Below are 25754 nucleotides of genomic sequence, written 5' to 3' on the forward strand. Positions count from 1 at the left end.
TCATAAGAGATACAGAGAGAGAGGGGCAGAGACATAGGTAGAGAGAGAAGCAGGGTCCTCGAGGGGAGCCTGATGTGGGACTCAATCTCAGGATTACACCCTGAGCTGAGGGCAGACACTCCAACACTGAGCCACCCAGGCGTCCCCTAGCCATAAGTTTTAAATTTTGGACAGGAAGCCAGATTTCATCTTTTTTTTTTTTTAATTTTTTTTATTTATTTATGATAGTCACAGAGAGAGAGAGAGAGAGAGAGAGGCAGAGAGACATAGGCAGAGGGAGAAGCAGGCTCCATGCACCGGGAGCCCGATGTGGGATTCAATCCCGGGTCTCCAGGATCGCGCCCTGGGCCAAAGGCAGGCGCCAAACCGCTGCGCCACCCAGGGATCCCGCCAGATTTCATCTTAATGCTTGCTCTTTGTTCATAATAATATAACATTATAATTCACTTAGAAAAAATATTTTGGTGGTCCACTCTAATTCTGAAACATAACTATTATTTCTGAATATTCATGTTCCAGTCTTATTTCAAATGTGTATTTTAATTGTCATAGTAATTAGGTAAATATAACTTGTACATTGTTTTTTATAAGCCTGTTTCTTCCTGTTACACAGTCTTCATAACCAGTATTTTAAATGGTCATTTTTAGTGCTTTTTAAATAAGGTAGTAGATTTTATATAAACAAATATAAAGATGTTATATAAATAAATAATTCTATAATAGTAATAACACTAATACATAAATACACTATTTTTTTCTGCTTAGCTACTTAGTTTTAATTTTTCATATAGTGTGGTTCTTCAAATAAAAATAGTTGGGAGGACAAGAGATAAAAAAAATAGTGGAGGACAAACTCATATTTTCTCTAAAAGAACAACTTTTTGGGACACCTGGGTGGCTCAGTGGTTGAGCGTCTGCCTTCGGCTCAGGGCATAATCCCGGGTCTGGGGATCGAGTCCCACACTGGGCTCTGCTTGAGGAGCCTGGTTCTTCCTCTGCCTGTGTCTCTGCTCTCTCTCTCTGTGTCTCTCATGAATAAATAAATAAAATCTTAAAAAAAATAATAACTTCTTGGGTAGCCCTGGTGGCGCAGCGGTTTAGCGCCGCCTGCAGCCCGGGGTGTGATCCTGGAGACCCGGGATCGAGTCCCACGTCAGGCTTCTGGCATGGAGCCTGCTTCTCCCTCTGCCTGTGTCTCTGCCTCTCTCTCGCTCTCTCTGAATGAATAAATAAATAAATAAAAACCTAAAATTTAAAAAAAAAAAAAAATAATAATAATAACTTCTTAATACACTACTTTTGGAAGTAGTAAAGTATCTGATAATAGTGGTATCTGAGTACTGATGATGAGAGTTTCAACAATATAAGATATTGTTGGTGGGAAGAAAAATAATGGTTAGAAAAATCCTGAAACTCAAAGTGGATTTTGAAATAATCTTGGTGTTTTGTTTTCATTATTTACAGTGACTTTCTAACAGTTAAATCACCAGATTCTTTACAAGAGTCTATCGATGTTATGAATATTAATCTTCATTTTTATTTTTTATTTTTTTTTAAAGATTTTATTTATTTATTCATAGACAGAGAGAGGCAGAGACACAGGCAGAGGGAGAGGGAGACGCAGGCTCCATGCAGGGAGCCCCATGTGGGACTCGAAACTGGGTCTCCAGGATCACACACCAGGCTGTAGGCGGCGCCAAACCGCTGTGCCACCGGGGCTGCCCTAATCTTCATTTTTAAAAAACTATGCTTAGTTTAGAAAAATATATCTTAATATAAATCATAATGAGAGATTTTCTGTTTTGTTATTTTATCCTGTTTTGTTATGCCATTACCTGCTCTATTGTTGATCATTTTTCCCCAAAAAACAATGAGGCCTCTAGGCACCTCAGTTTTAGCAACCCATTAATGATTAGTACTAATATTGTTTTAGGACTGTTACTCAGATATTGAGTCCCAGAGCAAAAATTTCTGATAGGAATATATTTCTAGTTTTTCTACTTAAATATAGCTACATATAATCCTATAAAATTAAATGATATGGTATCTTTTGTTACATTCTTAATCTCAAAATGAAGCATAAGAGATTTAAAACAAATTTCATTAGTTAGAAGACAATTTATATATTAGTTTGTAAAATTAATGAAGAGCTGGAGAGGTATAGGCTGTCACCTCTTTTAGAAATGTGAATGTAACAAGTATAATTAAGAAAATATAAGTTACAAAGTATTATAAAAAATTAGTGTTCGATTGGACATTAAATATTAGCTAAACTACATTTGAATTTTTTGAACTAAAACAATTGCCCTGCAAATGAAAGACAAATCTGTAGGTCCATTACTGAATTGATGCTAAGCTTGTGAGTTACAGCAGGCATTTGGAGCCTCCCTTTAGCCATATTAGTCTAATGTATCACATATCAGACTGATTACTATTTTCAGAAACTGTATTCATGACTGAAATCCTACAGTTAACCTTTAGAAGATCAAAAGGAAATATACTTACTTAAAAGGTGACCCTAATATATACATATTTTCTCTTTTTCCGCTTTGTTGCATGTTTAACAGCTTTTTTTTTTTTTTCCATTTGCTGCATAGAATTACTAAGAGTGATTTAAAGGTCAAACAAAGTCATCTTAGGATGGAAAACTAACGTATCAGTTACAGGCCATAGCTGAATAATTTGGCAGCTGTAATTTGGAGTTATTTTAAAAGGTTTATTTTAACATATAGAGTGATTTAACATATAGAGTTAGCTGTTGCTAACTGAAATTTTATAAAATTTATAATTTTTAAAGGTTTCCTGCTTGAAATCAAGTAAAAGCTTGAAGTAGGTCTGGATCATTAATGAGAGCTGTATTTACATTGGGGGTAAACTTTCTCACTATTAATACTGAATGTATTCATTATTTATAGTATGCTGTATCTTCATAGATGAGTTGAATGCCTTTCCAAACTATCTGTTAATCTTTCATATGATTATTCATATTCTGCTAAATATGCCAAATATATTTCTGGCTTTTTCGAGTATCTAGTATCTCATATTTTATTTTGACAGTTTTTAATAGTTACTTTTCTTTGGAGATCTGCAGTTTTTTTCTAAAGCCTCTTTAGAGAAATATATTGTTATTAGAGACAGTGAAATATGAGCTATAGCTAACACTGATTTGTTTTGGTTTTTAGGTGGTTGAACAGGGTATGTTTGTAAAGCACTGCAAAGTAGAAGTATATCTCACAGAATTGAAGCTCTGTGAAAATGGAAACATGAATAATGTTGTAACTCGAAGATTTAGTAAAGCTGACACAATAGGTAATGCAAGATCCTGTCTCTTTGTTAAACCATTGCTATTAGAAATTTAGTTGTAATTTTATTTTTTATATGTTACTAGGATGATAACCTTTTTAAGGGTTTGTACTTCAACATTACAGATTTCCAACCTTGATGCAATATGCCTTAGCCTAGAGTTGAATTATTTATCATGTCTAGTTCTACTTTACATTATTAGGTGAGTTTATTATTTGTGCCATTTTACTTTTTACAAAATCAAATAATTATGTTTTTAATTGAGCATTTGAAAAAGTAAATGTTTATAACTTGAATATAAAGTAGAACTGTAAGTAAAAATAAAAAGTTGATAAAATTAAGACTTTTTCAGGTAATGTAATATAGATATCCCTAATGGTAGGAATAATAAAGTTTCCCATTCTTAGCATGGAAAATGACAAACTTTTTTTTGTTGTTTATTCTCTGGACTCTAAATGCAAATTAAGTAGCTACTTAGATAAGGCAGTAGACTTATTAGCATTTTTTATGACAAATTGATTTTTTTTTTCTTTTTTAACAGTGAGTAGGTTAGGAAATTACCATCCCAAATAGAAATGTATCCAACCCCCTCTGTATATTTATATATCTGCATATACTTATATATTTATGTATCTATACATATAAGTATTTATTGAAATATATGTATTTTTATTGTATTTAAAAGCCAGATTTTAGTTTAAGATCAAGAATATGTTGAATGAAAAAAAAAAAGAATATGTTGAATGAGATTTTTAAAAATAAGTTATTATGCGTTTAATAAAAAATTGCAGTACCGTTTGATAAATCACAGCTCAAAATAAGAATTACCAAATATACATATTTTCAAATAAAGTTTTTGGAAAACAAGATTATTGGTTAAGAACATTGATGTTGGAAAGTGTAAACAGTGGAGACATAGCAGTTAATCTAGAACTTCTCAGCAAGAAAAAGATTAACAAATTTATGTATAACTTTCTTTGCTGAAACCAATCATTAGGTATACTTTGGTTAAAAGTAAAAAAATACTTAATTTTGACTTTCACCACTTACCCATTTCACAGCAGAAGATCCTTATAAACCAGTATTTTTCATGAAATAACACCATTCTTTGATACCCAGTGCTTGGTCAATCCTAAATGTTTTACCAAATATAATATTATGTAGGAATTTTCTGTTTTCCCCCTCTTTTCCTAGAATATTTGTAGGTTGGCAATGCAGTTTAGTAAACTTATCTTTCTAAAATGAATGCTTAAAATATTAGTAATTCCATGTATAAATATCATTGTATTAACATGTATAATTGCTTAACTTTTTAATTTCTAGATATGTGGAACATATTCAGGAAAATAAAACATTTCTATATACTAAAAACTGCAAGTTTTCAATATGTATAAAACCATTAATCATGATATTAAAGTATGCACAATAAGAATCACCTGTCTAACAAAGGTGGTCTATCAAAATTAAATCAAAAACTAATCTGAAATTTTGAGCAAATTATAATATAAATGAGAAGCTACTTAAAATACTTCATACAGATCACATTTTCTAGTTATTTTAAAAGTTACATATTTCCTTTTCTCCTTAGCTCATTTCTATAGAAAAATTATAAATGTGAGACAATCAGAAATCTTATTTTAGAAGAGTAGTTCACTGAATAATTATTTTAACTCCTTATTTGAAGATCAGCTTGTTTAATTTCTGAATTCAGTACCAGCATTATAGAGTTCTAGCATAAAGTAGTAAGAATTTGTCAAGGAAATAGGTGGTTTATAAAGAATCTCTGCTTCAAAAACTGTATGATTTGCATAGATTTTAATCAACATAGTTTAAATTTACTAATACTTTAAAAGCTACATACATTGAATATATACCTTAAAGTTGTGAATGAACTGAATTTTTGCACAGCTAAAGTTTTTTTTTAACTGAATTAGAGCCATGTTTGTCAAGACTGGGTGGTCATTACATATTTTGAGAGTAAAAAGAATAAAATGGAAAATATCAGTAGAAAATAGCAACACGTGTATATTGGTCACGGTTTCTTACTGTAGGTCTTAGTTTTTAAAAGTCTGTATTAGAGCAAATTTGCTCTTAGTTTAAGCAAAAGATTTTGCAGAAATCAAACTGGGAATTTTAGAGACCTCATGATTATAGTTATAGTACTTAACAGTTATGGAATACTTACTGTGTTTTTGACACTTCTCAGGAAATTTGTTATTTAAACCTCAACAATACTGTGTCTTCATTGGATAAGTGATGAAGTCGAGGCTTAGGAAAGTTAAATAACTTAGGTTCACCCTTGCTCCTAAGTGAAAGAGTCAATGTTTGAACTCCACACTCTCTTAGTTGCCACCTTAGACAATCTGCACAAACTTTAAATGGGCTGATTTTGTTTTTCTAAAGGAAGTGAGTGTTGAAATAATAAAAAATTGGATAATAAGAAAGGAAACATGGGATGCATATTTTCCTCTGTGGTCTCATCTTGATTAAAAATGATTCAAATACTTATGTGCATAAAACATAGCTAAATGTTACATAAATAGAATTAAGAAATAGAAGTACCTGTTTTCTCCAAATTAATAAAATGTCTCATTTTCAGCTAATACTACACTGACTTATAAGATAGTTGTCATAGGCAAGAGCCAAATAATTTACCTCATTCAGAGCCAAAATATCTTGCCTTTGAGTATTTTTCTCCTTAAATTTACATATTTGGGTATAGAACATGTTCCAATAAGGAATACAAAATTTGGTTTTTATTTTTTCTTTAGGGATACACTGAAAAAATAATTTTTATTATAAAAGTTATTGAACAGTGCTTTATATTTATGTAAAATTTATTAATAGAATTGTTTAACTTATTGAATGTTCTTACTGGAAGTGCTTGTCACAACAATTATTTTTATTATATGAATTAATATTTTTCTACCTCCGTAAGCTTTTCATTAACTGCTTGAGAGAGTCAGATTCACATATGGAAAAATATACACACACTCTCAGTACTTTGACTTTCTCAACTCTGGCGATCTTTATCTGTCTCCAGCTTCAGTCATCAGTTATCTAGCTATACCCTACACTGCTGTTATCTGTAACTGCACTTGGTGGATCTCAATTTGAACATCCTGCTTTCTAGCTACCACTTACCTCCCATTCTCATTTGACTCTGCTACATCAGACATTCAGACCTACCACTCCCTTGGCACTGCTTCTATGATGGTCTCTGACTACTTCTACATTGATAAATCTAATGGTAATTTCAGGCTTCCATTTTCTTAACCTGCCAGCAAAAATTAACATATTTATTCACTTTTCCATCTAGAAATAAATTCTTTTTACATGGCTTCCATGGTACAGATTTTCACTGCCTGCATTTTCTCAGAGAATCTGAAAACATCCTCTTCATGTTTCTGATCTCAAAACATCAGGGTGTTGCCATGCTTAGTCCTTGAATTTCCTCTTTTCTTTGGTGATTTCCTTCCATGTCCTAGCTTTTTAAATACTTTCTGCATATTGATATCTTTTGAATTTATATCTGTTGCGCAGAACTCTATATTCCAGCTTCAGTCTTTCTGTAGCTTTACTTCTGTCTGATAGGAATCTCAAGATATAACATGTATGAAACTAAAGTCCTCCCCCTCCATACACACAAATCTGCTACCTATTATTCTTCCCCATCTGAGTAATTGCCACTTGTATTCCTCCAGTGGCTCAGACTAAAAACCTTGATATCATTCAGATTTTCTTTTGTTTCTCACCTTGCATGTAATCTAGCAGCATATCTTATAAGCATTCCCTTCAGAATCTGTTCTTAGTCTGACCACTTAACATTGTTTCTTCCTCAGTTTTGATTGCCGTAGGAGCCTAGTCTCCTACCTTGACATTCTGCAGTTTTTCACTAGCAGCAAAGTGAACTTTTAAATCTTTTTTTTTTTTAAGATTTTATTTATCTATTCATGAAAGACACACACACACACAGAGAGAGAGAGAGAGAGAGAGGCAGAGACACAGGCAGAGGGAGAAGCAGGCTACATGCAGGGAGCCCGACATGGGACTCATACCCGGGTCTCCAGGATCACGCCCTGGAACTGAAGGCGGCGCTAAAACCGCCAAGCTTCCCAGGCTGCCCAAAAGTGAATTTTTAAAATACCAGATTATGCTACTTCTCTGTTCAAAACTCCTCAATTTCTTCTCTTCTTACTCAGATAAAATGGAATACTTTCATAGCTCACAAGATTCTACATAAAGATCTCATTTCCACCTTGCTCATTTCACTTTAGCCACATTGGTGCATCATGCTGTTCTAAAAGAAGCCAGATATATTCTCACCTCAGGGCCCTTTACACTCCTTTCTTCTGCCTTTAATGTTCTTACGCAATATGTAAGTAGCTTCGAAACTCAATGAAGAGGAAATTCCCGTATGTGTCTATGTATTGGGTATTATGTATGTAAATATCTATATATTAATAGATAAATGTCTGAAAGAAGAAATATCAAAATGTTAACAGTGGTTGTCTGTAGACATTTTTATTTGTATTTCCTGAATTTTTGCAACGAGCAAGAATTATATGTGCAATCAGGAAAAAAGTACTCATTTTTATTAGAAAGGCTAAAATGACCTCCCTTCCTCAGCTTTTCCTCTAGCCTCCTTCCTACATAATGTTCCGTTTCTTCATCTGTGTGCTGAATACATAGGTGTGTCCACTTTGGAAATTTATCATTTTATTCTAATGACCTGTGCATTTTTCTGTATATATTTACACTTGAATAAAAAGGACAAAAAGAAAAACATCAGTCTGCTAAAATAGAAAACAGTCCTGTTAGCATATTTATTATATAATTATTTAAATATTCTGGCTAATTTGCTCTAAGTTTTCAGATACACTATAAAATTTCCTATTTAATGTCTTAATCAAAATCTCATTTACTGTAAGACTATTAAAGAACTTCAACTGCTAAGTAGAACATAAATAGTATTATTAGACTAAATTTAATGATGTAGGACTTAATGATTTAAGGTTTCTTCAGAGAATGTATGTTAATAGGTTTAGTATGTAATAAATAATGTTTCTTTCCCAAACTAACCAGGTATTCTAAAATGTAGAAGTATTTTATATTTCATCATATGTCATAAGGTATTTTACCATTTTCTTGAGTCTAAGGTAGGCAAGTTATTGACTAGAATTCATCAGGTATAATAATATTTTCTAAAAAAATATATTTTCTAATATCTCTTTCTCATGTTTAAAAATTTTGAAGATTCATTTAACTATATCACGCTGAAACTTAATTACATCTCTACTCTCAAATATGTGGGTATTTCTGTGTCTTACTTTATAACTACTCCAGTTTAAAAAAGACTTTTTCCATTCAAATAATTGATTTAGAAATGAGGAAAATATATGATTTTTCTGTGAAAACAAATTTTTATCAGTACAGAGATCCTTTCAAAGAAGGCACTTTTGGGGCAGCCTGGGTGGCTCAGTGGTTTAGCACTACCTTCAGTCTAGGGTGTGATCCTGGAGACCCGGGATCGAGTACCATGTGGGGCTCCCTGCATGGAGCCTGCTTCTCCCTCTGCCTCTGTCTTTGCCTCTCTCTCTTTCTCTCTCTGTGTGTCTCTCATGAATAAATAAATAAAATCTTTTTAAAAAGGCACTTTCCTTTGTGTCCATATATTCTACTTAATTTTAGTTAACTATCTAAACTATAAGTAATATTCAATTTAATATAAATTATCCTAAAATTGGTTATATTACGGTAAAAATATTTTCTATCTATAGCATCTCTGACTCATACTTTTTCTAAGTCCAACATATCCTCAGAAAATATATTGAATTTATAATGTGTAAAAAGTTAAGATTATTCTTATAATATAAATTATACTGTAGGGTTATATGATTGAACTCTTCTCTCTTGAGAGATCTTAGTTTCCCCAAGTAATTATCTGTCAGAGTTATAATTACCATTTTGTTCCTTAAAAGCACACCAGGTTGTCTTTATTGTTCTTTATATATGTCCTGCATAGTTGTTCATCTGTTCTTGCTATTATTTCATTATTTTAAATTTAGGATTTTTATGCTGGTGAGCACTTAGCTCTATGTGGTATATTTTAAAATATTTATTATATTTATATATCTTTCCTCCTTTTAAATCTAGATACAATTGAAAAGGAAATAAGAAAAATCTTCAATATTCCAGATGAAAAGGAGACCAGATTGTGGAACAAATACATGAGTAATACATTTGAACCACTGAATAAGCCAGACAGCACCATTCAGGATGCTGGTTTATACCAAGGACAGGTATTGTTTAGCAGTACTGTTTATTTTAAGCATACCATACATGAAGCTTTTTGGAGTCACAAACTTTGGGAATATCTTGACAATCTATAATGGGCTCTACTGTCTCTGGCTTCCTCTTTGTAACTCATCCCTGTTCCTGCTGATCACTACCAATAACTTTTGGGTTTCCTCCTTGAGCTTGGGCATAACCTACTTTTTAAAAAGAAATTTTCCATCAAAAACCCAGCTAATATAATAAGATGGGTCAACGAACTTTTTGTAAAGAATCAAATAGTAAATATTTTTGGCTGTGTAGCCCTTATGATCTCTGTTGCAACTGCAACTCTGCCATTATAATAACACAAAAGTAGTCATGGGCAATATGTAAACAACAAGCTTCATTTACAAAAGCAATCTGAGCTAAGTGAACTGTAGTTTACCAGCCCTTGGTAAGGTATCAACCCCCAATTTGGTGTGTCTTTATAATACATTCGAAAGAAATGAATGTGTTAGGAAATGAAGACATTTAGACACAATCAGCAAGTTCTTGAATTAGTCTCTCTATTCTATTCTCAAACCTTTATTTCAGTAGTGTCTTACCAGGTCCCCTGCATCTAGTCTTTTGCATATCCATTCTCAGTCTTCCATATTTCTGCTAGAACACTCTTTCTAAAATGTAAGCCTTACTATAAACTTTTCCTGGTTCCCTAACAGTTTATAGAATAAAGTTCAGGCACTTAACACAGCATGCAAATCAAGGTTTGACCTTTTAGGCTAGTTTTCCAGCATCTTTAGATTATCCTTGCCTCATGACCCATACTCAACAATACCAAACTGAACTGCTTATAGTTCCCTAAGCATACTGTGCTATTCCCAACTCCTGTGCTTTCCATCTGTGTTATTCCATCTGCCTGTTGAACCCTTCTTCCCAGTGCCTGCATCCATCCAGTAAAGTCTTTTTAAACATCAAAATATTCAAATTAACCTTTCCATTCTATCATGTAGTCTAACCAGATCAGATTGTCATTCTTCAGATTCCAGCTCAAATGTCACATCATCTCTTCAGCCTTTCCTGATCTATTTTTCTCAATATCTGTTTGAGGTAAAGGAGTTTTTTACTTAGGAGAAAAAAATTACTCCCTTAACCTCACAATGATTTATGTATATGTCGTTTGTGTCATTCATTTTGTATTTTATTTATATGTTGAGCTTCCCCTCTAGATTATGAGTTCCTTGCTTTAGTTGGACTTTGTGTCTGTTTATTTTTGTTTTTGTTTTTGTTTTGTTTTAATTTTTATTTATTCATGATAGACTTGGAGGGAGAGAGAGAGAGGCAGAGACACAGGCAGAGGGAGAAGCAGGCTCCATGCCAGGAGCCCGCGCAGAACTCGATCCCGGGACTCCAGGATCGCGCCCTGGGCCAAAGGCAGGTGCTAAACCGCTGAGCCACCCAGGGATCCCTGTTTATTTTTGTTTTTATTTTTAGTACCTAACACAGAGCCTGGTGCTCCAATATATGAAGATTTTTATTTTTCTTCTGTTTTATTTTCTTCTGTCTGACAGGGGTGCCTGGTGGCTGAGTCGGTTAAGCATCTGACTTCAGCTCAGTTCATTGTCTCAGGGTTGTGAGATTGAGCTCTGCAACAGGCTTTGCCCTCAGTGGGGAGCCTGCTGGAGATTCTCTCTCTCTCCTGCCTTTCCCTCTTCTTTCTCTCTCTTTCTCTCTTTTCTCTAAAACAAATCTTAAAAAGAAAAAAAAAAAAAGAAAAGTCCAGGATAATGTTTACTTCACTTACCATCAGTCAGAAAATAACTGTTGCAAAATCTAGAAAATTTAAAGCATGCTATTTAAAACATTATTTCAAACGGTCAGATGTTCTTAAGGACATATAACCTTCCTATTAAAATAATTTACTGTCCCCTGCAATCATATAAATGCCTTCCTATCAAGAACATTAAATACTTAAATTCTCTAAGCCTCAGTTTTCTAATATACATGATGGATAGAATAAAAGCCATTACATAGGCTCAGTCATTGAAAAGTTTTAAAGAAATGATTCTTTGTATTCCAAATTGTACTCCTGAAACTATCTCAAGACTTACATGTGGTAACTAAGGAGTGAAAGAGGAAATTGGCTGGCTAAGGAGGGGAGTATTGACTAACCATGAGAGTTCCAAGTTCCTTACTCCAGCTTCAATCAAGTTAACTCTAATTTTGATTGTAATAGATAAAAGTTTTTTGTATGATTTCACTTAAGAGAGCACCTCGGTGGCTAAGTAGTTGAGCATCTGCCTTTGGCTTAAGTTGTGATCCCGGAGTCCTGGAATCGAGTACTGGTTTGGGCTCCCTGCAGGGAGCCTGCTTCTCCCTCTGCCTATGTCTCTGCTTTTCTCTCTCAGAAAGTATTTATTTATTTACTTATTTATTTATTTAATATTTATTCTCTCATGAATAAATAACCTTTAAAAAATGTCACTTAAGACTCTAATAGCTAAAAAAAAAAAAAGACTCTAATAGCTAAAATAAGTCTGAAAACCACTGTTTTTATAGCCTAATACAATACATATGTATATGTGACAATGCCTACGTATAATAGGCATTTACTAAAAATTAATTTCCTCTGTTCTTGATTTTTTTAAACAACTTGTGTCATAACACTGATGTCAACAATAATTGTTTTAAAGATTTTATTTATTTATTTATTTATTTATTTATTTATTTATTTATTTATTTGGTGGGGGGAAGGCAGAGGGGAGGGGCAAGCAGACCTCCCCACTGAGGGGTTAGCCTGATGTGGGCTTAATCAAGTCAGACACTTAACCAGCTGAGCCACATAGGTGCCCCTACTGTGGACATTTTAAAATTTTTACTGATACTGAAAGTAAAATGAAACATAAGAAAGTTGAACAAAGATACGTTATTGAAGAATTTCCCTCCAAAAATGGTGGTCTCTCTTTCTCTAAAGAGAGCGTGTGTGTGCATGCATGCGCGCGCACATGCACACACATAATTAAATTTTGAAACCTTTCTAAAAATTATTTTTTGTTTTTCAAATTCTATTTAAATTAAATTAATTAACATATAATGTATTATTGGTTTCAGAGGTAGAGGTCAATAATTCATCAGTCTTATGTAACACCCAGTGCTCATTATATCCCATGCCCTCCTTAATGTTCATCACCCAGTTAGTTACCCTGTCCCCTTACCCCCCAAAAATTTTCATCTTGAAAGTTTTAACCATGAGCAAAACTTTAGTTAGAAAATAATATATTTGAAAAAAAAATATTTAAATAAAGGAGTGAATATTAACTTTTTTTTTTTTTTAACTGGTTTCTGGGCTTTAATTTTAAGGACTTTACAATTGGAGAAGGACAAACATTATGTGGTCTCATTCATTTGGGGAATATAAAAAATAGTGAAAGGGAATAAAGGGAAAAGGAGAAAAAATGAGTGGGAAGTATCAGAAAGGGAGACAGAACATGAAAGACTCCTAACTCTGGGACACGAACTAGGGGTGGTGGAAGGGGAGGTGGGCGGGGGTGGGGGTGACTGGGTGACGGGCATTGCGGTGGACACTTGACGGGATGAGCACTGGGTGTTGTTCTATATTTTGGCAAATTGAACACCAATCAAAAATAAATTTAAATAAAAAAAAATTTTTTTAAGGACTTTAAAACAATCTAATTTCTGGATGTTATACTGTATGTTGGCAAACTGAATTCAAATACAATTTTAAAAAGTTAACTCCCTCCCCCCCCCAAAAAAAAACAACATAATTTAGTACCAAATGTTTAAACAGCCATTATAATTGCTAAACTGTGAAATTAGCATTATTTATGTCTGATCGGCTATACAAAACTCATCAATTTTTCTTTAGAAAAGAGTAGAAATTCCAAAGAATAAAGAAGAGACTACTAATTAAAGGTCACGTTTACTAATCTAGCACCATAATTCCAGTCAGGCCTTCTCAAGTGGCTGGGAGGAAGAAGGGATGAGGTGAGGAAGATGGAAAGGGTGGTTCTTAACTTCTGGCCCCATCTGTGCTCTCAGGCAAGGCAGGATCTAGCAGAGAGAAAAATGGTTGAGGCTGGAATTTAAAACAAAAGCTTCTGGTTCAGATGATAAGGAGGCCCTCAAGAACAGCAGAATCAATGTATCCAAAAGGCAGTGCTGGAATTCGCCTCACTAGGGGGTTTCTTCTTGGCATCCAAGTCCTTTTTAATTTCTTCTAGTTTTTTAGCCACGTTTGGTATGTCATAGTTCTGAGCCAGATACATTCCAACCACGTTGCCAAAAGTAAATCCAAGCAGGAACTGGAGCATGGCGTCGGCGCGGAGGGCGGCGCAGCTCGGCGGGAGGGTCCGAATATTAACATTTTTGATGGCCTTCAACAATATCTGTGATTATAAAAACATAAAATCTTAACTATACATATTGTTAGGAATTAAAATGTTGCAGTTCAACCCGATATATTTATTTGATTCTTTAGTTTTAGGACCTTCCATTAAAAAGCAAATCATAAACAATATTACTAAATGCATAACTTTGAAATTTTTTGTAACTAATGTCTTTCATTTTATAACTGATTTGTCTTCCAAATGCCTATGAAGTTTATGTATTCACATTTGTAAAGCTTTCAATGTACTTTGGGGCATATTTTCTCTCTACATATATGTAGTTCATATGTAGATGTCATAAAAGTTGCTCTAATGGAAAACTCTTCAGAAGTTATAATCACTAAATTTAGTTTTATGAATTTCTAAGTATATGATCATATCAGAAAATTGAGAATGATTAACTGTATATGATAGGAAGGGAGAAGAATATGATCAGGGAGGGATAGGACAGTAAGTACACAGTGTTCTTATTCTTTGTAACAGTAGGTACATAGTGTTCTTATTCTTTATATGCTACATATACTTCATACAAGTTTTTTGAATGAAGGAAATACTAATTTTTAAAAGATAACTTTAATATTTTAATTAACATACTCTTTCAACAACCTGGTTCCATGCATTTTTTTCTGGGTGTTTTATCATTTGTTGTGTTCTGAAACAGGCTTACATTTTACCTGCTTAGGATTCAAATGCCAACTTATAAATGGCCTGAAACATACAGTCCATGAAAGTATTTTGCTCAAAGTATGTAGAGTAGGTTACAAAATTGAAACTTTAAGAAAAAGAATTGAAAGTATCTAGGATGTATTCAATTTTATAGTGCCTTGAATTTACTTCTTATTGACATAAGTGCATATTTATTTTGCTAATTTTGTTATTTTTGCTTAGTTTCTTTTCTTTGCCCAAACTCACCCATAGCAAAAACTGGAAGGAATACTTTTTTATTTATTTTTTATTTTTATAAAGGTTTTATTTTTTTTTATTGAGATTTTATTTATTTATTCATAGACACAGAGAGAGGCAGAGACACAGGCAGAGGGAGAAGCAGGCTCCATGCAGGGAGCCCGATGTGGGACTCGATCCCGGGTCTTCAGGATCACACCCTGGGCTGCAGGCGGCGCTAAACCGCTGCGCCACCAGGGCTGCCCAAGAAATACTTTTTTTTTTTTTTTTTAAAGATTTATTTATTTATTCATTCAGAGAGAGAGAGAGCAAAGAGAGAGGCAGAGGGAGAAGCAGGCTCCATGCAGGAAGCCTGATGTGGGACTTGATCCCAGGTCTTCAGGATCACACCCCGGGCTGCAGGTGGCGCTAAACCGCTGCGCCACCCGGGCTGCCCCAAGAAATACTTTTTTAAACTAGAAGATAAGAGGAAGGATTCTGGGATATTTTAGAATAAAGCATAGTTTTGCCTTGCCCAGTACTTTACCTTTATTAGAGTTGCTGTCTGCCTTAACCATGCTGCAATAAGGACTTGAGTCTGATTTTCACAAATGTGTCTCTGTATATTAAAAGATTGTATAATTTACAGTGATAATGTAAATAAAGGCAAATTTTAAAGCCCCAAATAAATTATGTATAATCTGTAATTTGGAATTATCTGTGTCACTGTGTTCGGGATTTGCGTAATAATAGTTATCTAAGATTGTACATCAGTATGTTTAACATCTGTAACCATTTGTTGAGCTCTAATTTTTTTTGCATGGTACTGTGTTACAACCTGTAAATAGAAAAGAAGTAGAAAACATACCCCTCTAAACTCCGGGAATTTATATTCTATTTATATTACCCAGCTTTGAAATCAAGATGCAAATACCTCCTCACCTTGTCTGCGCTGCCCTTTAAATAATTCCAGATTTACTTTAGTTTCTTAGTATATCCATCTAATCCTTAAAAAGCTATTTTAACTTCAGAGTTAAGGAAAAACACTCTTCTCTTGTGTCATATTTACAGGTGTTAGTGATAGAACAGAAAAATGAAGATGGAACATGGCCAAGGGGTCCTTCTGCTCCTAAGTAAGTGCTCTCACTTTTTATGGCTGACTGCATGATTTTGAAGCCTTTGATTTCAGATAACAAAATCCAAAATGATAGAAGATACCTAAATATATGTTGTAAGTATATGTATCTACTTCATATTTTAATATTTTATTTTCAGGGTAGAAGTTACCTGAACTTGCATTTAAATTAATATGCTATAAAAAATAATAATTAACATGCTATAATTAAAAAGGCTTCTAATTAAAATCTTTTATTTTTTTCAAATCTCTTAGAATAAGGTGCAGTATACATATGTTGTTAATACTATGTTGCATTGTCTAATATGTCAAATATTAAACATTTTGTTTAATATTTCTCAAGCTTTTTGTGATTTTTTCAAAGTATCTATTAAAAAATTCTATCAAAATTCATTCTATCAAATGAATCTGACATGAAAGCATTTTTAAAATTAAATGTTTTAGAATATAAAACACAAGTAGAAATAGAAGAGCATAAGAATTGCTTTTGATGATAAATGAGGGATGAAAGAGTTAGAAATCTTTCTTTTTTTTCTAATATGGTAAGAAGCCTTAACTTGAGATTTACTCTCTTAACAAATTTTTAAGTGCACCATATTGTTAACTGTTGGCACATTGTTATACAGTAGATCTCTAGAATCTATTCATCATATACAACTGAAAGTTTTTTATTGCACAGTAATTTCCCATTTCTCCCTTCCCCTAGCCCCTGGCAGCCATCATTATACTCTCTGTTTCTATGAGTATTTGACTAGTTCAGATATTTTATATAAATGGAATCATGCAGTTTTTGTCTTTCTGTGATTGGCTTGTTTTACCTAACATAAAATCCCCCCGGTTTATCAAGTCTGGATAATATTCTGTTGCATGTATACACATTTTCTTTGTCCATTCATCTATCAGTAGACATTTAGGTGGTCTCTCTATCTTGGCTGTTGTAAATTGTACTGCATTGAACATGGGTGTGTAGATATCTCTTTGAGATGATTTCATTTCTTTTGGATGTATACCCAGAAGTGAGATTTCTGAATCGTATGGTACTTCTATTTTTAATTTTTTGAGGAACCTTTATACTGTTTTCCATAGTGGCTGCATCATTATACATTTCTACCAAGTGTACAAGTGTTCCAGTTTCTGCACATCCTCGTGAGCACTTTTATATTTTGTTCTTTTGATAATAGTCAGCTTTAACAGGTAGGAGGTGATATCTCATTGTGGTTTTGATTTGCATTTCCCCAATGACTACTGATGTTTGAGCATCTGTACCTGTGGACCATTTGTATGCCTCCTTTTTGAGAAATGTTTATTCAAGTCCTACGCCCACTTTTTAATCTGGTTATTTGGGGGTTTTTTGCCTTTGAATTGTAGGAATTCCTTATATATTTTGGATATTAATCCCTTATAAAATACATAGTTTAAAGATTTAAAAATAAGACCTGACTCTATAAAACTCCTAGAAGACATCTTAGTGGGAAAGCATCATGATATATGTCCAGGCAATGATTTCTTAAATATGACACCAAAGCACAGCCATGAAAGCAATAAGAGATGAGACTACATCAAACCAGAAAGGTTTAATGCACAGTAAAGAAACAATAACAGAGTGAAAACAACATGCAGAATGGGAGAAAACATTTTTAATGGTTTTAGAATGATCATATCTACCCTCCATCAAAAACACTTAGTCCTGGTTGTACTTCAATGTCAGACTTTTTAAACCTTTGAGAAGTAATATGATGCATATGCCACCTATTATTTTAACATATCTATAGAGTCCAGGGGGGCTCTCTTAATTAAACATATTAATATTCAGCAAATATTCACACTAGTAGGGTAAAGGACTATAGATAGTTTTATATCAGTTTAGTGTAGGTTGCCCTCAAGTGAATAATAAAATAATTTTTAAATTTTTAGGGCTTTTGGAATTTCAGATTTTTCTGGTAAGGGATTGTAAACCTGTATTTTGAAATCCTTAAAATAAATATTCTTGAATAAATTAAAAATTATTCATTTATTGCTAACCTAACATAAAAGAAAATTGATCTTTAAAACTGAAACACACACACAAAAAAAAAACAAAACAAAACTGAAACACATGGTCATGCTGAGCTGGCTTTGGACGCTCTGCACACCAGGTCTCCTCTTCCTGTGCTGGTTAGCTGTGGCGGCCATGAAGACCCTGAACCCCAAGGCCAAGGTGGCCCGAGCCTAGATGGCACTGGCAGTTAACATCAGTGCGGCCCAGGACATGCTGAGGACCAACTTGGGGCCTAAGGGCACAGTGAAGATGCTTGTTTTTGATGCTAGAGACATTAACCTTACTAAAGATAGCTGTGTGCTGCTTCATGAAATGCAAATTCAATACCCAATAGCCTCCTTAATAGCCAAAGTGGCAACAGCCCAGGATGACATAACTGGTGATGGTACCACTTCTGATGTCTTAATCATTGGAAAGCTACAGAAACAGGCGGATTTCAACATTTCTGAAGGTCTTCATCCCAGAATAAATAACAAAGATTTGAAGCTGCAAAGGAAAAGGCACTTCAGTTTTTGGAACAAGTCAAAGTAAGCAAAGAAATGGGCTTAAAAACACATATAAATGTGGCCAGAACATCTATACGTACTGAAGTGCATGCTGAACTTAACAGAGGCTATAGTGGACTCCATTTTGGGCATTAAAAAACAAGATGAACTTATTGACCTTTTCATGTTGAGATCGTGGAAATGAAAAAGAAATCTGAAACTGATACAAGCTTAATCAGAGGTCTTGTTTTGGACCATGGGGTGCTTATCCTGGTATGAAAAAAAGAGTAGAAGATGCATACATCCTCATGTGCAGTGTTTCAGAATATGAAAAAAGTGAATTATGGCTTTGCTTAAAAATAAGAGTGCGGAAAAAAGCAACTTGTAAAAGCTGAAAGAAAATTCATTGAAGATAGAGTAAAAAAAAAATAGAACTGAAAAAGTCTGTGTGATTCAGATAAAGGATTCATTCAAAAGGGAATTGACATTTTTTCCTTAAATGTTCTTGCATAGAGCTAAAGGAAAAATACATAAAGCTAACTCTTGCCTGTGGTGGAGTAGTGCTAAATTCTTCTGCTGACCTAAATCCTGATTGCTTTAGATATGCGGGACTTGTCTGTGAGTATACATTGGGAGAGGAGAAATTCACCTTTATCGAGAAATCTAATAATCCTCACTCCATCACATTGCTCAAAGGACCAAATAAGCACACATTCGCTCAAAGATGCAATAAGGGATGGCATAAGGACTGTTAAAAATGCTGTTGATGAGGTTTAGCACCTGGCTTTGGCCCAAGGCGCAATCCTGGAGTTCCAGGATTGAGTCCCATGTCGGGCTCCTGGCATGGAGCCTGCTTCTCCCTCCTCCTGTGTCTCTGCCTCTCTCTCTCTCTCTCTCTCTCTGTCTATCATAAACAAATAAATAAGTCTTTAAAAAAAAAATGCTGTTGATGTGTTCCAGGTGCTAGAGCAGTGGAGGTGGCAATAACAGAAGCCTTGGTAAAAGCCCAGTGTAAAAGTCAGGGCCCAGCTTGGAGCTCAAATGTTTATTGACTGATGCATTCCCAAGCTTCTTGTTCAGAACTCTAGTTTTGAGCTTCAGGAAACTTGGGCAGAACATTCAGAATCAGATCTGCTCGTGGGTGTGAACTTGAACACAGGTGAGCCCGTGGTAGCAGCTGCAGTAGGCATGTGGGATAACCAACCACTTTGTAAAGAAATAGCCTCTTCAGTGCTGCACTGTGGTTGCCACCAACATTCTCCTGGTGGATGAAATCATGAGAACTGGAACGTCTTCTCTAAAAGGTTGAATGGAAGCTTCCTTGTGTCATCTGAATCATGGAGACTCAACAGAGTGGTCCTAAGAATAAAGCTATGGAATTTTTGTCCAAGCTTCAAATGATTTTCTTTTCCCGTATGAAAAAAGAGAGAACACAGACATTCAAATTCTGAAGTTTTGAAATTATAATTACAGTATGTTTTAAATTGCACTGCAGTGTTCACACATTAAGTAGGCCGTTTTCGCCCAATGAACAGGATATTTTGCTATAGTTTCGGTGATAAAAAAGTATCAAGTTAGTTAGATAAGTATATGTTATCTACTGTGTTATTAAATGTTGCTTAAAAAACAAAAATAAGGGATCCCTGGATGGCGAGCGGTTTAGCGCCTGCCTTTGGCCCAGGGCGCGATCCTGGAGACCCGGGATCGAATCCCACGTTGGGCTCCTGGTGCGTGGAGCCTGCTTCTCCCTCTGCCTGTGTCTCTGCCTCTCTCTCTCTCTCTGTGTGTGACTATCATAAATAAATAAAAAAAATTAAAAACAAAAACAAACAAAAAAATTAAAAATGCACCTTTAATGAGTGCTTCTCTATCCTTTTATCTTAGGTGAAGTTTTTTCATTTAAATCTTTTATGAGGGCAGCCCCGGTGGCTCACCGGTTTAGTGCCACTTTCATCCCGGGGTGTGATCCTGAATCCCACGTTGGGCTCCTTGCATGGAGCCTGCTTCTCCCTCTGCCTGTGTCTCTGCCTCTCTCTCTCTCTCTCTCTCTCTCTCTCTCTGGGACTCTCATGAATAAATAAAATCTTAAAAAAAAAAATCTTTTATGAGATTGTATATTAGTTACATTTTATTATTACTCCACTTAGGATACCAGGGTGGAGCAGTGTAAGAAGGCATTGGAAGTACATGGTAGTTATGTAAACTTCTTGATGGATGAAGTTTTAGAAGTTGGGAATGTTTTCTTTGTCAATATTTACTTTCAGCCTTTAGTTCGGAACAGCTATTGCTTTTCTCTAGCTTATCTTTAGATTGTTATATTCTTGTTATAGCTTTGAATGATTTTTGAAATTTCAGAGTTGCTTTGTGCCTTGAGAAGTACCATGAGTACTAAGGATTTAGAGATCTTTTCTACTTAAAATTACTGGTTTTCACTTAAAAGATAAAACTAAGTATATATTTTCTTTTATTTTCTTCACTGCTAGCACAATACTATTTTTACTTACTTAAACAATAGTACTTGGTTCTGAAAGAGAAAACACAATTTCTTATATAATACCTAATAACATCATATACATGCAGTAAATGTTGGTGAATGAAAGTACCACTAGAAATGTGCTGAAGTATTTAAGAGTTCCATTCTTCACTGACTCACACAGAGTATAGGAAACCCAAATGTCAAAGCATGAAAAGTTAAGTATCTACTTAGCATAAAATATGCCTAATACCATGTAATAGAATGTTTTAAGTTGCCCAGTGATAGTTTATTAGAATACCAAAAAAAATTTTTTTTTTAATTAGCATCAGTGTATGAAAAGACTTTTAGAAAACTAAGAATAAAAGGTAATTCTCCTAACTCAGTACAGTCTATATATCTAAAGTCTGGAACAAACATTATATTGAGGAATTCTGAGCACAAACCAAATAAGATTGAAGCTAAAAAAAATTAAAAATATCACTACTTGCATATGGTACAGTCATCTATGTAAAACCCATTAGCAGACTACTAAAACTGAGAAAATTCACCAAGATTCTCTAAGATTAAATTCATAAAAATTAATATACCCAGAGGTCAGCAACCTTTTTAATAAAGAACCTGATAATATTTTCAGCTTGTGGGCCATATGGTACCTGACTCAACTATAATTCTACCAGTATAGCTTGAAAGCGGCCATCAACATTATGTCACCAAATGGGTGTGACTGTGATCCAGTAAAATTTTATTTACAAAAAAATGTAGCAAACTGGAATTAGCTTGTGAGCCTTAGATTCCTGATCCCTGCTGTATACCATTAGTAACTCAACTAGAAAATAGCACAATGAAAATTAACCTAATGATTAGGAATGCATAAAACCTTCATGGGAAATAGGCAAAAGATTATCATGTACTATATGTCTTAACCTGGTGATGCCTACTTCTCTATATCTATCATGTCACTGTCTCCTATTAAAAATTCTATCCTGACTTTTTTTTTTTTTTGAGAAACTTCACAAATTCATTCTCAAATTAACATTTACCAATAAAGGTCCAGGATTAGCTAAGTCACTTTTAGCAAGAGGAAGGAAGCACTGGACCTATTAGTGAGAATTACTACAAAGCTATAATAATGACAAAAGTATGATGGCTAGGAAAAGAAAGGCAAATACAATGGAATAAATTAATGAGCTAAAAAAAAAACCCTTTCATGTATATATGAGAACTTAATTAAGTGGCACCACTAGGCAATGAAAAACAGATTGCTTAAAGCAGATAGGCACTTAGATTTTATTAGGAGAACTATTTATTTGTAGAAAAAAAACAGGATCACTATTTATACCTGATAGACTTAAATAAGAAACAAAAACTCTGGGCACCTGGGTGACTCATTCTGTTGAGCGTCCTGCACTTGGTTTCAGGTCAGGTAATGATCTCGGGGGATCAGCCCCCACATTGGGCTGCTCACTCAACAGAAGTCTGCTGGAGTATTTTCTCCTCTGCCCCTCCCCCAACTCGTGTGTGCCCGGTTGTACACTTTGTCTCTAAAATAAATATTCTTTTTAATGTAAAGCTTTAAAGCTCATTTGAAATTTCAGAGAATATCTGTTTTAGGGATCAGAAAACAATGTGAAAATTAGTGGGTCTGATTATGTCAAAATTAAGTATTTCTGTTATAGAAATCATACATGAAATGAAAAGCAAATGTCAGTTTTTTAATATCTAAAACCTACGTGAGAATAATACCTGTAATGTAGAAAGAACTATACATTAGCAAAAACAAAGCAGAAATCTTTTAAAAAATAAATGAAAGAGGGGCGCTTAGGTGGTTTAGTCCATTAAGAGTCCAACTCTTGGGCAGCCCCAGTGGCGCAGCGGTTTGGCGCCACCTGCAGCCTGGGGTGTGATCCTGGAGACCCAGGATCAAGTCCCACGTCGGGCTCCCTGAATAGAGCCTGCGTCTCCCTCTCCCTCTGCCTGTGTCTCTGCCTCTCTCTGTGTGTCTATGAATAAATAAAATCTTAAAAAAAAAAAAAAAGAGTCCAACTCTTGGTTTTGTCTCAGGTCACGATCTTCAGGGTAGTGAAATCGAGCCTCAAGTGGCACTCCATACTGGGTGGGGGTTCCGTGCCAGATGTGGAACCTGCTTAAGATTTGCTCTCTCCCTCTTTCCCTGCCCCTTCTCCCCCTACAAAAAAAAAAGGAAAGAGAGAAAAATGATGAATGGCAGTATACTGTAGGATACCAATACAGCAGGTAGAAGTAACAATGGTAAGATCTTTAAAACTGGATAAGGTTAAAATATACAAGTGAAAGAAAAAAAAATGAGATTTTAATTCAGTACTATTTACATAAACTTAAAATAGAACATATTACATAAAGATATTTAAGAACTTAATAGTAGAGGAAAATAGTACAGATTAGAAAAAAGTTTAAAGAATTATCACTTATTTTTATGTATATAAGTAAGGATGCACATTTTTTTCTGGATGAATGCCAGCTTAAAATGAAATTTTTGTGTATTTATTGGAGTCACATTAGAAGCACTTGTAATTGTAACTTAGACAAATTCACCGCCAGCAGAGGGCTTTTATCTTAGGCCCTCGAGAAAGAAATTTCAAGATAGTAATATATAGATCATTCTGTATTATAAACTCAGAATTGCCATTATATCTGTCAGGAGACAACCCCTGGTCCTCAACATCAGATGACGATGCTAGTTCTAATAAACATGACTAATCTTGGATTTGTCTAGTGCTCATGTTGCTTACTAGGTAACCAGTTCCTACATGGAGTATCAAAAGTCAAGGGAAAACAAATTGTAATATGGTGATAGAAGAAGAATCACCTGTTGAGTTTGTTAAAAATGGTTTCCTAGGCCCCATCGCCAGAATTTCTGATTTGGTAGGGCTGAGTGGAGCTTCTGAATTAACAATTCTAGTAAGTTCACAGGTAATTCTAATGCTGTTGGTGTTAGGATCACATTTTGAGAAATTCTGTAGGTAATATTTCTTAATATATACTGGGTGGACCACGATAGGATGAGAAAAATACAAAGATAAATCTTTATGCAGGAATCTGCATTTTACGTGCTGCTTATGAACAAGAAAATACCCATGTAGTAGGCATATGTTTGCTGAAACAAAGGAATGTCCTGGCCCATTTTTATCAGAATTGAAACCATATATCCTCTGCTAAAGCTAAATACTTTTCTGCTATTCCATTGAGAAAAAAATGCTAAATACTAAAAAAAATGTTAAGGTAAAATATAATTTTGTTTAAAACACATAGTCCTGTAGTTATAAAAATGCATATACCCTAAAATAACCTAAAATCTGTATTAGAAATCTAAACCTACCTAAAAAATACTGAAGTTTCCTATCTGGAATTTTCTGCTGGATGCCAAAATGTGATTGGAAAATTTCATCTTTATATTCATGTTATATTTTTGAAATAGTCTAGTGCTTGGTTTTTTCAGAACTTGCATTTCTAATTTAGTTTTTCTGATTTCTCACAACCTCTGAAAACAGTGTTTTGCAGTAATACCTTAGAAAAATTTTAACCCAAGATTTTCTCTTTTGTTAAATTTGACCATTTGTTTTCCAAAGATGTTGACATTGGGTACGTAGTATAATTACTCAGTTGGAAAAACATGGCTAGTTAAATCCTGTATTTCAAAAACTTTATTTTTAAAGTAGAATAATTATAAAAGCTAGAGGTTCCTGAAGAGAGGAGAAACCTAATTCATAAATTATACTCCTTACTTTTCAGAGCTTAATGTAGCCATAGCTTCTGAGCTACAAATCTATTAAATTTTGACTAAGTTGTATAATTAATTTTTTCTGTATAGTTTTATTTAGGTATAGTTATTTCAAAGAATAGCTTTGGGAATATGAATTTACCCAAAAAATCTAAATTTTACTGTTTTTCTGAAATAAAAAATACTCTTACTGAGAGTAGCACAAGAAGTTGATTTAATTCAAACAGTTTCATTAATTCAAAAATACTGACAAAAGACGTGTGATGAAGTATCTGGTGAATGAAAGTTGAGGGTTATTGATGATTATGAAAAAGACAATTTTCACGGGCCAGAAAACATCCAGAGAAGAATCCAAAATCGTCCTCATAAGGCATGAGAGGCCAAGAATAATCAGATGGAAAACTAAGCGAGTAGTTCTTACTCATACGTTGTCTCTCTGCCATTTGTGTTGTTCTGATTAACAAAATTCCACACTGGTGACCAAAACACTAAGTATAAACTTAATCTGGTGCCGTATTAGTTTTTTTACAGCGCTCTGTCCTTGAGTGCTCTTCTTGGCAAGAGGAAGTATTTCATAAAACTATTGCATACTACTTTTTGCTCAAGATAAATAATAAAAACATTTAGGTGACTCGGCAGTATTCTGTTTTTGTTTTTTACACCATCTGTTTCAATACTGTATTTGCTTAAATACATTCAGAAAAACTTAATATGTACTTCTTTAGAATTTTTTAGAGAGTGATTAAGCCAAATTTGTGTATATAATTAGAAGGTTAACTGTATAAATGGATTCAGAAATGGTGCATAGACCTAGTTGATTAAAAATTATGAAATATATATTAGGAAACTCTTAACTGTAAAGTATTGGTTTCATTTTGACAAACTGTACTGAGACTTTTAAAGTATTTGTAAGTAAGATAGGTTCTGCTTATTTGAAACAGTAAATTTGGTTATTGCATATTAACAAGCTATATTTATCATAATTCACTAAAAATACAC

The 25754-nt window shown here is 34.0% G+C and overlaps 2 protein-coding genes and 1 pseudogene across 10 annotated transcripts in view; 2 read left to right on the top strand and 1 right to left on the bottom strand.

Annotated features, from left to right (window-relative positions):
* Positions 1-25754, top strand: part of USP15 (ubiquitin specific peptidase 15) — a 124525-nt gene that overhangs the window by 38578 nt on the left and 60193 nt on the right. For all 9 annotated transcript variants that reach the window (XR_005365321.1, XR_005365319.1, XR_005365320.1 and 6 more), the window contains 3 exons: positions 3183-3309; positions 9460-9605; positions 15936-15997. Coding sequence is in view for 6 of the 9 variants with exons in the window: in XM_038549857.1 (XP_038405785.1) it covers positions 3183-3309; positions 9460-9605; positions 15936-15997 (335 nt within the window). In the remaining 3 variants the exon portion in view is untranslated. The remainder of the gene's footprint in view (positions 1-3182; positions 3310-9459; positions 9606-15935; positions 15998-25754) is intronic.
* LOC102154691 (short transmembrane mitochondrial protein 1) lies at positions 13374-13964 on the bottom strand. Its single transcript, XM_038549871.1, has one exon. It carries the CDS (start codon positions 13905-13907, stop codon positions 13734-13736), a length of 174 nt encoding a protein of 57 aa, XP_038405799.1. The 5' UTR covers positions 13908-13964; the 3' UTR covers positions 13374-13733.
* LOC102154613 lies at positions 16007-20237 on the top strand (annotated as a pseudogene).

The sequence above is a fragment of the Canis lupus genome, chromosome 10 (genome assembly GCF_011100685.1).
Source record: "Canis lupus familiaris isolate Mischka breed German Shepherd chromosome 10, alternate assembly UU_Cfam_GSD_1.0, whole genome shotgun sequence".
Lineage (NCBI taxonomy): Eukaryota > Metazoa > Chordata > Mammalia > Carnivora > Canidae > Canis > Canis lupus.